The sequence below is a fragment of the Podarcis bocagei genome (genome assembly GCF_964188305.1).
Source record: "Podarcis bocagei genome assembly, chromosome: 17".
NCBI classification, from domain to species: Eukaryota; Metazoa; Chordata; class Lepidosauria; order Squamata; family Lacertidae; genus Podarcis; species Podarcis bocagei.
The window spans coordinates 37990662-38003825 of record NC_138143.1 but is presented as its reverse complement, the minus strand read 5'-3'; the positions used below and the strand labels follow the sequence as shown (position 1 = coordinate 38003825).

The following is a 13164-nucleotide window of genomic DNA, read 5'->3' as shown; positions in this document are numbered from 1 at the left end:
GATACTACTATACATTTAAAGTGCACGACTACCCCTAAAGAAAGGGACGCAGGTGGCGCTGTGGGTTAAACCACAGAGCCTAGGGCTTGCTGATCAGAAGGACGGCAGTTTGAATCCCCACGACGGGGTGAGCTCCCGTTGCTCGGTCCCTGCTCCTGCCAACCTAGCAGTTCGAAAGCACATCAAAGTGCAAGTAGATAAATAGGTACCACTCCAGCGGGAAGGTAAATGGCGTTTCCGTGTGCTGCTCTGGTTTCGCCAGAAGCGGCTTCGTCATGCTGGCCACATGACCCGGAAGCTGTACTCCGGCTCCCTCGGCCAGTAAAGCGAGATGAGTGTAGCAGGCCCAAAGCCATCCACAACTGGACCTAATGGTCAGGGGTCCCTTTACCTTTATCCCTAAAGAATCCTGGGAACGTTTTTGTTAAGGGTGCTGGGAGTCGTAGCTCCGTGAGGGTGTGAACCACAGTTCCCAGGACGAAATGTGCTTTGAGGTATTGTATGTACACAGCCCATAAACCACTCATCGTTTTAATCTGTCCCTAGCTGCTTCCGTGAAAGTTCAGCCTCTTGCTTCAGGGAAACTTTTGGGGTGTGTGGCAAGAAAAAGGCGCTTGGTTTCACTTGCCTCAGCTTGGCCAGAAGCCAGCCTTCGCTCTGTGCCTGGCATCTGGCATAAAGGGGTGAGAAAGGTGAAAAGGAACGAGCTGCTAATTCCCTCTCCCTTCATACACGGTGGGCCTGCCACTTAGTCAGCAAGCCTTTTCCTCGCTGCAGCCAAGTGGAGCATAATACCATATGTTGCTCTCCAATTATGGCGGTGCGAGAGCCCAGCTCTCTCTCAGGAGGGAAAAGGTCTAGAGCAGTTCCGTTATTCTGCTTGGTATCCATCTGGAGCAGGGTGCAGGGGCAGGAAAGACACTCCGATGACCCGATAGGTAAACTGCTGTGTATGTAACACACCTTTTCTTCTTTAATACCTTGGTAAGCCTAGGATTTGCCGATCAGAAGATCGGTGGTTCGAATCCCTGCAATGGGGTGAGCTCCCGTTGCTCGGTCCCTGCTCCTGCCAACCTAGCAGTTCAAAAGCACGTCAAAGTGCAAGTAGATCAATAGGTACCACTCCGGCAGGAAGGTAAACGGCGTTTCCGTGTGCTGCTCTGGTTCTCCAGAAGCGGCTTTGTCATGCTGGCCACATGACCCGGAAGCTATACGCCGGCTCCCTCGGCCAATAGAGCGAGATGAGCGCCGCAACCCCAGAGTCAGTCACGACTGGACCTAATGGTCAGGGGTCCCTTTACCTTTACTTAAATCCTTTTAAGAACCTGATTCTGGCTTCTTGTAAAGAGTCAAGTTTGGCATCTGATCATTCAGAATATGGTGGAACAGTGAGAATAAACATGGAAGGGCCTGGAGTGAGTTTCATTTAATTGTATGGTAAACCTAAATTATCTTGGGCCCTTTTATACTGTCTTTGTCATCATTGTTTCAGAATTAGGTCCTTCTACTGGTTTCTAAAGCAGCAAATTAAATTTTCAAGTACTTGGATTAGCATGCACATTTGTAATGCCTAGGTCTGGATTTTGATCTTGTGTTCAAGGTCAAGGCTTGTTTCATGGTTGAAATATTTATACCCCTTCTCTCAATTGCTATTTTTGTGTCAGCTATGTGAGGTTGGTTGCATTGACTTCAGAGATCATAGATGTCTGTTCAGGGTCATTATCCTGAGTTAACAACCCTTGTTTAAACAAGACAGAAGCCTCCTTTGGGTTGCTGCTGAGGTCCATTTGCTTCCAACCTTGATTCATTGTGTTCCTGCACTAAGTTCTGAACTCCATCCAGCATATCAGACCAATATAGGAAGCTGTGTTACATTAAATCATACCATTGGTTCATCTAGCTGTCTACGCTGACTGACAGTAGCTCTCTAAGGTTTCTGACAGAGGTTTCTCCCATTCCTACCTGGAGACAGGTAAACTGAATTTGGGGCCTTCTCATGCAAAGCTCCACCACTGAGCTACAGCCCAACATCTGTTGAACATGACGTGGTGGAACTGTTCCTGGACTGTCTTATTTCTGGCTGCAAGTGGGGACTGCATTACTGCATTATTTTATTTAAAAACTCCCTGCACATAGAAAGCTAAGTAATAAGTATTCTTGCCCATCTTCTTCCTTGACTTGAAACCCTACACCTGCAGGTTGAAGTAATGGTTTCCAGGATCACTGAGTGTGGTCCATGTGGTGGGCTGTTTGATAAAGAGCCTTGAGATTCAGTGTTCCACCATACCTGTATACAGGATGTTTTCTTTAGCTATCGGGGCTAATGCCTGTTGATAGACCTCTTCTCTGTTAATTTGTCTAATTTTCTCACAGTACAGCATACACACATTAAATACCAGTATATATCATACATAAATTCCTCAGATTCCAATGTGCCAAATAGACAAAACAATAACTAGACCTATTTTACAAAATCCCCCCCAAAATGAATCAAGACAGTGAGCCAATTTTCATTTGCTGGGTCTTGGTGTTGTTTGCACTGTTTCACGGGGACCATCACTGTGTGCTTGGATTACACTCGTTGGCCGAAACATCTTGCCTCAGTCTTAGGCTACTTATATTGGCACAATGTATAACATTATGCAACGTGAGCATAATCCTTTGCGGCCTCCCATAGGTGTATAAACCGGGATCAGATTGTGGCTTCATATGTCAAACGATATAAATAATACTGGAGCTTATGTTCATTTCGGTTTCTCGTGAGACCTGGAAGTTCAACTGAGTCCAGGTTTTAATTGAACACTTTGGCAATGCTTCTGCAGAACTCTGAGCAGGTTTAATTTCCTGGCAGGAGAAATCTTTGATAAGGATTTCAAAGGAAGAGCTGCAGATTAGGCTTGCACACCATGTTCTACAGCATGCATCTGTGTTTTTAATTATCCGACTTTTGAATGTGAGTTTTGCTTTATGGAGAGAGAGAGAGAGAGAGAGAGAGAGAGAGAGAGAAAGAAATACGATTTTTCTCCCACAACGTTTTCTAAAATGTTTTATTTTTAATTTGCAAAGGAACAAGACCATCAACCACCCGCTCATCCTTTGGGGCATCGCCTTCTCCTAAGGTTCCAGCAGAAATCCGAAAGGGCTCATAGATGTCTTTCCTTGCTTATGCTGTAGAAGTAGCAATTTATAAAGCGATGTCAGCTGGAAAAGGGTGTTGCTTGAACATAACTAATAATCTAAACAAGGTCAGACAGCTTCCGTAATAGAGTTCACCCTACCTCTGGTTAACATAGCAGCTGTGATAAATATATTGTAACAGGTTAATAGTGAACATTGTTGAAATGTATAAATGCTTGCAAAGCATCTGTCGCTTTATTTAGACTAAGATATGCGCCTATTTTGTATATGTTGGTACTGAATAATAAAGCACTTGTGAACACCTGCATTTTGCAGTTTTGTGTCCTTCATTCAGCAAAGCATCATGTAAGCCAGGGAAACCAAAAGTTGAATTAATGTCTTCATTACAGACCCACAACCAAAGATATACTGTAATTGAACTGGCTCAACATCATAAGCAACACAAACTGTCACTTAGAAATATTCAGAGGGACAGCAGTGAAACTCTGTGCAAATTAGAAGTATCTCACACAAACAGCCACTTCAGATTTGCAAATGAGTCTTTCATTCGTTGATGTAATAAAATATATGCTAGAGGCTCGAACAATGACTATCAAAATAATCATATGCTCCAGCATTTCATTTTGCAAAACTGGAAGCTCTGTCACACCTTGACCACTTCTTGATACTAAGATATGGGTCGAGTGAATGCGGTATGAACTTTTGTGTTTATTCGACATAGATGTGGGCCAGTGATGTGTTTATGTGGTGACTTCAACAGAGATATGGAATAGGGAGAAGTACAGAACAGCTGGTGGAAAAGTACATGTGGCCAAAGGAACATTTTGATTGCTGCAGGCAATACAGGCAGTGTTATCTGCACAGCCATGCCTAGCTTGTGTGGGACAGATATGCAGTCCAAAATAGCTCAAAATAGCTCAACCGAGACACACATAGCAGCCTTCGCAACTCCTGTGAGAGTATTCTGCCCATCTTCATCTTGAGAAACCACCTGCAAGACTGAGAGTTAGTGAGAATTGTAAAAAGCAAGCCTGCCCCCCAATGTTGTCAGTGAGACAACCACTAGCTGAACTGAGCAATAGACAACAGAAACAACAAGATCAGCAACTGCCCTGCCTAGTGTGAGCAAGGTAAATAGTACTCTTTCCAAAATCATAGAATTCTTGAGTTGGAAGGGACACCAAGAGTCATCTAGTCGCCCTGCAATGCAGGAATCTCAACTAAAGCATCCATGACAGATGCCCACCCAACCTCTGCTTAGAAACCTCCAAGGAAGAACAGCTTAATGTCTCTTATGGGAGTCTGTTCCACTGTCAAACAGCTCTTACCATCAGAAAGTTCTTATGTTTCTTCAGCATCTCCTCTCTTATAAATTTGAAGTGATTGGTTTGAGTCCTACCCTCCAGAGCAGGAGAAAACAAGCTTGCTCCATCTTCCATGTGATAGCTCTTTAAATACTTGAAGATGGTTATCCCCTCTTTTCTAGGCCAAACATACCCAGCTCCTTCAATCATTCCTCATCAGGCTTAGTCTCCTGACTCTTGATCACCTTGGTTACCCTCCTCTGCACACATTCCAGCTTTTCAACATCTTTCCTAACTTGTGGCAGCCAGAAATGGACACAGTACTCCAAGTGTGGTCTGATCAAAGCAGAATAAAGTAGTACTATTACATCTCTTGATCTGGACACTATACTTCTGTAGACACAGCCTAGAATAGCATTAGCTTTTTTTTTGCTGCTGCATCACACTGTTGACATGCTAAGCTTGTGGTCTACTACAACCCCTAGATCCTTTCCACATGTACTACTGGCAAACTAGCGATTCACCCATCCTATATTTGTGCAGCTGGTCTTCCTGCCTATATCCTTTTGTCATTTTTCTTTCCACTTTCCACTTTCCCCAATCAGCCTTCCTAGTTATCCAAAAGTACACATCTGGACCTTCCCTCAACCATATGGCCTTCTGAAAATGTGTGGTGTTCAGTTTCAGACCTGTAAGATGCATGGCTTTGGATGTTTCCGTGGCTCATATTTGAGACAAGTACCTGCTGGGCGAAGGGCAGAGGAAAGTAAATACCACAACTGCTTACAAAATATTCATAATAGGTTTTTAAATGGATCCTTCAAGACACTGTAAAAACACCGTGAAATATTAAAGCTGTTGTTATCGCTTCTGTAACCATAATAGCTAAATTATGACACACCATAACTTGTGGGGGGAATTATTGAAAGCATTCTTCTAAGGTGCTATTCTTCAAGGAGAGAATCTATTATGGTGACACAATAATTTTCTGTGGGTAATTTACTTCAGTGATTAAACAACAGTAATTTATTTTATTGTGGAGTGTACCTGGGGTTGAGCCAAGCCACAAAACCTGCCAGCAAGTCAGTCAACTGAGCCTAAAGGAGCATGAATACGAGCAGCACATTTTTACAAAGTAAGTAATTAGGTTTTCACTGCCACACCCAGAAGTTGCATGGAAGTGAACAGGACTGGTCTTCAGTTTCAGCTGAAATTGCAAGCTCTCCTGCTGTAGACCTGGAAGCATCATCTCAAACGTGGCCTAACTCCTTGTAATAATGAGCACAGGAAGGTAAACAAAACAGGACCCCTGAGAATGAAGGAGAATGGATCAGAATGCTCAGAAGAACCCCGAGGTTTGCAGAAGTACCAAAACAAAAAAACAAAACAAAACCCCAACCCAATTTTTCATTGAATTAAAAAAGAACTATGGTGGCAAGAAAAAATATCCCCCCAAAACCCTTCTCAGTGAGGACTATAATGTTGTGAGCCTGTTGAAAACGAACATAAAACAGAGGGGGTAAAATGCCCTGGCTGGAACAGGAGTACTCCTGTAAGGATGGAAGGAGGATATACTGCAGCATTTTATTGCATTACAAAAAGAGAGAGATTTGCACAACTATTGCACATGCTGATTTATATGTAATGTTAGTGCAACAGAAGGTGTTTCATTTTTTGTTTTGAAATACCTTGAGAATTTCATCAAAAATTTCCTCTCCTGTATGATCATTTTAAAAAGCGTTTTCTTTGCTCGTTGCTAATGATTGGTGAGAAAGTGTAATATGTTTTCAGTGCAGCGCTACATTTACCAGCAAACACTTGTTTTAACTTCTCCTTTCCATCCCACTCCTTCTACAGCGCTACAAGTTACAGAGGATGTGAGCTACACTTCTTATGTCACCTGCTAAAAGGAAGAATAGCTTATACTCATGGCTCAAAGCAGGTTGTACGGAAAGGTGGGATGCAATCTCGCTCTTTTTCAGACAGTTCTTGAGCCATTCCACTTGTCAATGGATGTCAAAAAATCCCAGGATATTGCACAGAGCAGAGTTTATGCAGCGCTGGTTTTTTGGGTTGTTGTTTTTTTAAAGTCAGTCAATCTAGGTCAGGGCTTCTTGTTGAACTGAGGCAGTTGAAAACCCAAACCCAATAGAGTTTGTGTTGAGGAAGGAAGGAAGGAAGGAAGGAAGGAAGGAAGGAAGGAAGGAAGGAAGGAAGGAAGGAAGGAGGTGGCTGTCCAGCCAAGCGCTTGCCTGCTTGCTGCACAACTGCCATTACCTGGTCAGGGCTAGAAGGTGGAAATAGGCCCCCTGCAGTAATGCTGTTCTTTTCATGGTAAGAATAACTGACTAATTTCAAAATAGGTAAAGGTAAAGGGACCCCTGACCATTAGGTCCAGTCGTGACCGACTCTGGGGTTGTGGTGCTCATCTCGCTTTATTGGCCAAGGGAGCCGGCGTACAGCTTCTGGGTCATGTGGCCAGCATGACGAAGCCCCTTCTGGCGAACCAGAGCAGTGCACGGAAACACTGTTTACCTTCCCGCCAGAGCAGTACCTATTTATCTACTAGCACTTTGACGTGCTTTCGAACTGCTAGGTTGGCAGGAGCAGGGACCGAGCAACGGGAGCTCACCCCGTTGCAGGGATTCGAACCGCTGACCTTCTGATCGGCAAGTCCTGGGCTCTGTGGTTTAACCCACAGCGCCACCTGTGTCCCGAAATTTCAAAATACAAAGGTACTAATTCAACTTACTTAACAAGCAGTTCAGAGGGATATAAAAACAGTCAGTTGATGATGAAAAAAGATTTGGAAAAGTGAATTTTCTTGTATTTAACTTTCTTTCTTCTTTCTTCTTTCTGTAAAATCGCTTTTGCTGTATTATTGACGATGTATTCTGACCTTGGGGAAAAAGCAAATAAATTTTTTTTTAAAAAAAAAATAAAAATAAAAACAGTCAGCGGACCACGGGCTAAATGGAGTCTGGACAAATTTGAAATGAAATTGTCCCATTTCTTCCACCATCACCTTTGAACACTGCTTAAACCTGTCTTCCTTGTGCAGTATAAGACTCAGTAGCCAAACAATTTGTTTTAACAAGGAATGTTATGCCGTGTTAACAAGATTAGGGGAAAGGACACTGGCCCTTCCTTGATTTCTAAACCCATGGAACAGATGCTCAGGAACATCTGCTCCTCAAGCTATTTCCTCATCTGGTTTCGATCAAAGGCAGCTCTTTTCTATGTCTTGCTTATATTGTACGTTGCATACACCTCATATCTCTGAGCGATGATAAGTTCCAGGGGTGGTGCTGCAGGGTTCAGTTTCCTTTGGATGAGAAAGAACACCAGAGTCTTGTGGTGTCTATTGATACTTGGTTTATTTACAAAATTACACAAAAAGCTTAGGGCTGGTGATGTGGAAAGAATCCTAAGCACTGACAGCAGATCAGGACTCGTTGCTTACCCTGAATTTCCCTTCATGCAGGAGACATCCAGGACAGCAGTGAGTTAATCCCTTCTGTTCCCCAGGACACATGAGCTAGCTAGAGTCACACATGGTCAGCTCCAACCTTAGTTCCAACAACAGCCAAACCAATGAAGTGGCAAAATTACAGAATGGAATCAGAATGGGCAGGGTGGAGGGCAAGGAAAAGAAAACACTCCCTCCAAAAAGGCATGAAACGAAGTATGCATCTTGCAAAGTTACTACCTGAACTGGTGGGACCTGGAAGCCTACTGCACCCCCCCCCCGGAAGGAACAGTCACAGCAAGTACCCCATGCTCTGTTCCTTGGTCAACATGCAAGAGGCCTCCAGATCCGAATGGGTGTCAGACAGGTGGCATGAATTGATGCCCCTTATTTCAGCTGCTTAGAAGCTCTCGCTGCTCCCTCTCTCCATTCAAATTCCAAAAACAGCTGCTTCTTAGTCAAGCTGTTAAACATGACCCATGTTGTTGTAACCTCGCCTGTAACCAAAGATGGGACAATATTACTCTTTGTTGTCAAAAATATATAAAGAAGAAGTTGGTTGTACCAGCAAAAGCACAACATCACCTACAACCATAGAGATCCTATTCTGAAAAACGTATTATTATTATTATTATTATTATTATTATTATTATTATTATTATTATGCCACCCATCTGAGTGGGTTGCCCTAGCCACTCTGGGAAGCTGTCAACAAATTACAACTACAGGCACTTCTAACAGGCAAAGGAACAGATGAGCATAAGCAAGAAACTGGGCCGCATGCAAAGCTGTTTCAACATCTCCACTGGCAGCAGGGGAGTTAAAAGTGAAGACTGCAGTCTCCAGGGGGCACTCCCAGAAAGTCACTATGTTTGGGTGGGATTTAATCACACACTGGCAAATTCAGGATGCACAATTAAATCATGATTAGGCAGCCAAAACAAGATAGGAAAGTAACATCAAGATGTGGGGAAAGACTTTGTAATGTGAAACCTCTCTCGGGAAATGTGGAATATATATTTGTTAAGAAGTCTAAAATTGTGACGGCAGTAAATCTGTCTTCCCCAACCTAATGCCCTCCAGGTGGTTTTGACTACAACTCCCATGAGTTCCAGGCAGCATGTGTATACCCTTCAACAGATCAAAGAGAAAAACTGGGATACCATCTTCTGGGATGCCATCTGCCTGTTTTGTCTTGTGAGAGCATGGTGGCTATTTTTGGTGGTGTGATCTCGAGTGATTTCACACTCTGATTTCCCCCTGAAAAAACCATGGCCCCAGAAAAAGTGGTTTTTTTTTGAGTGGGGGGTCACGGCTTGAAATCATGCGAGATCACAGCACCCAAAATGTCCACCATGCTCTCACAAGAAAAAATGGGATGTTCTGGGACAGTTGAGGGGTATGCATGTAGTATATGGGGTTGATGCGAGCTGTGGTCCAAAATATATGGTTGGGGAAGGTGGCAGTAAAAAAACATGGTTAAAATGGCCACTCAGTGGCATATAGCAATGTAGAAAACATTTAAAATATATTAAAAGGGGGAAGAGGATTGTTGGATATGTAGTCAAACAAAAGGTTATTTATTTTTTGGCACGTGGTGGAAGTATCAGAAGGCAAAGAAAGAAACAACTAAATCTGGAGGACGGTAACAGCTGTAATCACAGACATGGTCCAGATTAACATACTGTTGGATCCAGTGAGATGTTTACTGGACTGTATAAAGGAATGTGTTCCATATGAGAAATAAAGGGCAAGTCTTGCATGTAGCTAGAGATTTATTTACTAAAACATGGGAAAACAATCAAAGGCCGCACAGACAGAATTTACTAAGGGCGATTTGGGAACCACTGTAGTTAGTAAAACTGGCTGTGTTTATGAATAACCCACCTAAGGACCCTGCTATACTTAAGAAGTGGGGAGTTCTCTTAGAGCAGAAGTTTTAGGAAACAACAGAAACTAATTATGCTGGTATTAAAGGTACATACAGAGTGCTTCCAGTAAAGTTAAAGGGACCCCTGACCATTAGGTCCAGTCATGACCGACTCTGGGGTTGTGGCACTCATCTCGCTTTATTGGCTGAGGGAGCCAGCGTACAGCTTCCGGGTCATGTGGCCAGCATGACTAAGCTGCTTCTGGCGAACCAGAGCAGCGCATGGAAACGCCATTTACCTTCCCGCCGGAGCGGTACCTATTTATCTACATGTACTTTCGCGCTGCTAGGTTGGTAGGAGCAGGGACCGAGCAACGGGAGCTCACTCCGTCGTGGGAATTCGAACCGCCAACCTTCTGATCGGCAAGCCATAGGCTCTGTGGTTTAACCCACAGCGCCACCCGCGTCCCTCACAGAGTGCTTCTACATGGGTCTTTAATGTGGGATTGGTGCTATTATTATTATTATTATTATTATTATTATTATTATTATTATTATTATTATACCCTGCCCATCTGGTCTGGTTGCCCCAGCCTCTCTCCTTGAGCATGCACTCTTTTTTTTTTTTTTGAAGGGTCCGTACAACACTGTCAGCATCAAAATGCCAACCAAAACATTTAATCCAGTCTTATCCTATCTAGAGAAAAGCCTGAAAAGGGGAGAAATGCCTGTTTTAAGCTTCTCCCTCTTCCATTTCTCAGATGCTTCAGGAGAGAGATAAAGCATGCAGAGCCCTCCACTATTCCATATTACTTTCCCACAATACATTTCATTCCTGGTACCATGTGTTGTCTTCAACATGAAGTTCCAGGTTATCTTATGCACACTGAATGATACATTAACCTGTGCCAAGCCAGCCATACCATCAGCCAAGGTGAGGCAGTCATTCGAGGCAACAGATTCTTGGCTCCACAGCTATTCCAGCTTTCCTGAACTGGTGCCCCAGAAGCAAGTGATGCTTCCTTCTTGTTGGCCTGAGCTAGCCAGCTCTCTCATCTAGTCACCTTCTCCCAATGCCTGATGGAAAGGGCCTGGGCTATAAAAGCAAGCAAGCAAGATCCCCAGTGTAACATATCAGGATTATTAAAACGCCACAAGAGCAAAAGCATTCCCGAAACTTTTCCTCAGGCTCCATGTATCAGAAAACAGCAAAACAAAAGCGGAGGGAGGGAAAGATGTTTCAGAGCAAGACGAGTGACGGGGAAACTTCAAAGCCTGTGGGTTAAGATGGAGTGCGGGGTGTGTTGTGCAGAGTTAATTAGATTACATCCTGCTAGATGCAAAACAGATTTCATGTTGCACAAAAGGCTACTGGAAGGGAAGAGAAATGTCAGCTGAAAATATAAATGCCAGCAGCAATTTGGATCCGCCTCAGGTGCTAATCGGAACATGCTAATTGGAAAATAGCCCTGGCAGGGGTCTGCAAGAACCAGTCCTCTCTCCCTGCGCCTCCAACCTTCCACGTGCACTTCTTCCAGCCTGATGGATGTATAAGGGGAAATGTGCAGGTTGAGCAGGCAGTATTTTACCCAGTTACTCAGCATAAACTAAGCCTGCTTCTGCCTTCCAGTGTTCTGCTCAATGCGCTGAGATAACAGGCAAACAGCTGGATTCCTGGCAGTGCTGGATTTACATATAAGCTAAACAAGCTATAACTTAGGTGGGGCCCCCAAAAAAATTTAAAGGGGAAAAAAACTGGATGTACATTTCCAAAATATATGACAAAAAACAAATAAAATATAACCTACATATAGCAACAGTGTTTTGTGTTGTGTAGGCTCCTGTGATGTAAGTAATGGGCCCTGCCTGCTAGCCTGCTCCCTAAAATATCACTGGTTTGCTCCTTTCTATATATAGGGTGCCTACATTCTGCATGTGCAAATGGCTTGAGATACCTATTAAGTCCATAAATTCGACGGGGTGAGCTCCCGTTGCTCAGTCCCTGCTCCTGCCAACCTAGCAGTTCAAAAGCACGAAGTGCAAGTAGATAAATAGGTACTGCTCCAGCAGGAAGGTAAATGGTGTTTCAGTGCGCTGCTCTGTTTCGCCAGAAGCGGCTTAGTCATGCTGGCCACATGACCCGGAAGCTGTACACCGGCTCCCTTGGCCAATAAAGAAAGATGAGCGCCGCAACCCCAGAGTCATCCGCGACTGGACCTAATGGTCAGGGGTGCCTTTACCCTTTACTAGGTCCATAAATTACCATATAGCATATATTCAACACAAAAAAACTGCGACAATTTGTTGTTGACAAAGAACAGCTGGACATATAAAGGGCCCCATTACCTTCAGTAGCTTAGGGCCTCATCAAAGCTAAATCTGGCCCTGATTCCTGGTATGGATGTTTGAATGTTATTAACATTTTATTTCATACGGTTACAATTATTTTATCCAGTGCTTTTCTTTCTAAAAAGCTGTTTAGGGGCACTCTCAATTTGACTCAATAAAATCACCGTTTTGCAGTTCAAATCAGGAAAAATAAATACAGTAAATGGACAAAATACAAAGATTCGCAAAATGTTTAGGGGTATGCGTCTCCCCCCCCCCCAGGAAAAAACACACCTATCTACCTATCTATCATCACAACCCTCTAGAGATTGTGGACTCTCCTTTTTTTATAGAATATTTATTGAGATTATACAAAAAATTACACATAGAGAAAAAAACAAACAAAAACTAACAAACACAAGCTAGCAAGAAAGTTGACAAAAAGGCCACCTAGAAAGAAGGGGGGGAAAAATGATACAAAATACAAAAAACCGATAACTAAGAAATAGGAAAAAGAAGAAGAAAAAAATATTTTTAAAAAGAGTAAATCCATTTTTCAGCATCTTTGAGCTCATTTGCTTATTTCCTTGACCTCCTCACACCTCCCCTTTTGTATTCCCGTTTTCCAAGTCTTTTCAGCAAATCCTTACCCTCTTTCATTTATCTTTGCTCTATAACTTAACCTATTATAACTATATATTTTCATCCGTATAACTATCTATATTTACCTATTCTTATTAACCTTATTACCCAAACCACTTCTTTTCAGTCCAACATCATTTTAACATTCATTAATTTTACAGTATTTCTGCAGATAGTCTTTAAATTTCTTGCAATCTTCCTCCACCATTTCTTCTCCCTGGTCTCGGATTTTGCCAGTCATTTCTGCCAAATCCATATAGTCCATCACCTTCATCTGCCATTCTTCCAGAGTGGGTAAATCTTGTGTCTTCCGAGATTGTGGACTCTCCTTCCTTGGATGTTTTTAAGTAGAAGTTTGGGTGGCAATCCGTCGTGGATGCTTTAGTTGAGATTCCTGCATTGCAGGGGGTTGG

The 13164-nt window shown here is 43.1% G+C and overlaps 1 protein-coding gene and 1 long non-coding RNA gene across 3 annotated transcripts in view; one reads left to right on the top strand and one right to left on the bottom strand.

Moving 5' to 3' along the window:
* LOC308576966 (cysteine-rich protein 3-like) overlaps positions 1-3445 on the top strand; it is a 38463-nt gene extending 35018 nt beyond the window's left edge. Inside the window, exon 5 of the mRNA XM_081177093.1 lies at positions 3067-3445. Within this exon, the coding sequence (XP_081033219.1) occupies positions 3067-3149 (83 nt within the window). The 3' untranslated portion in view covers positions 3150-3445. The remainder of the gene's footprint in view (positions 1-3066) is intronic.
* LOC308577033 overlaps positions 3034-13164 on the bottom strand; it is a 33707-nt gene continuing 23576 nt past the window's right edge. For both annotated transcript variants that reach the window (XR_014003364.1, XR_014003365.1), the window contains exon 3: positions 3034-4137. This is a non-coding gene — a long non-coding RNA (uncharacterized lncRNA). The remainder of the gene's footprint in view (positions 4138-13164) is intronic.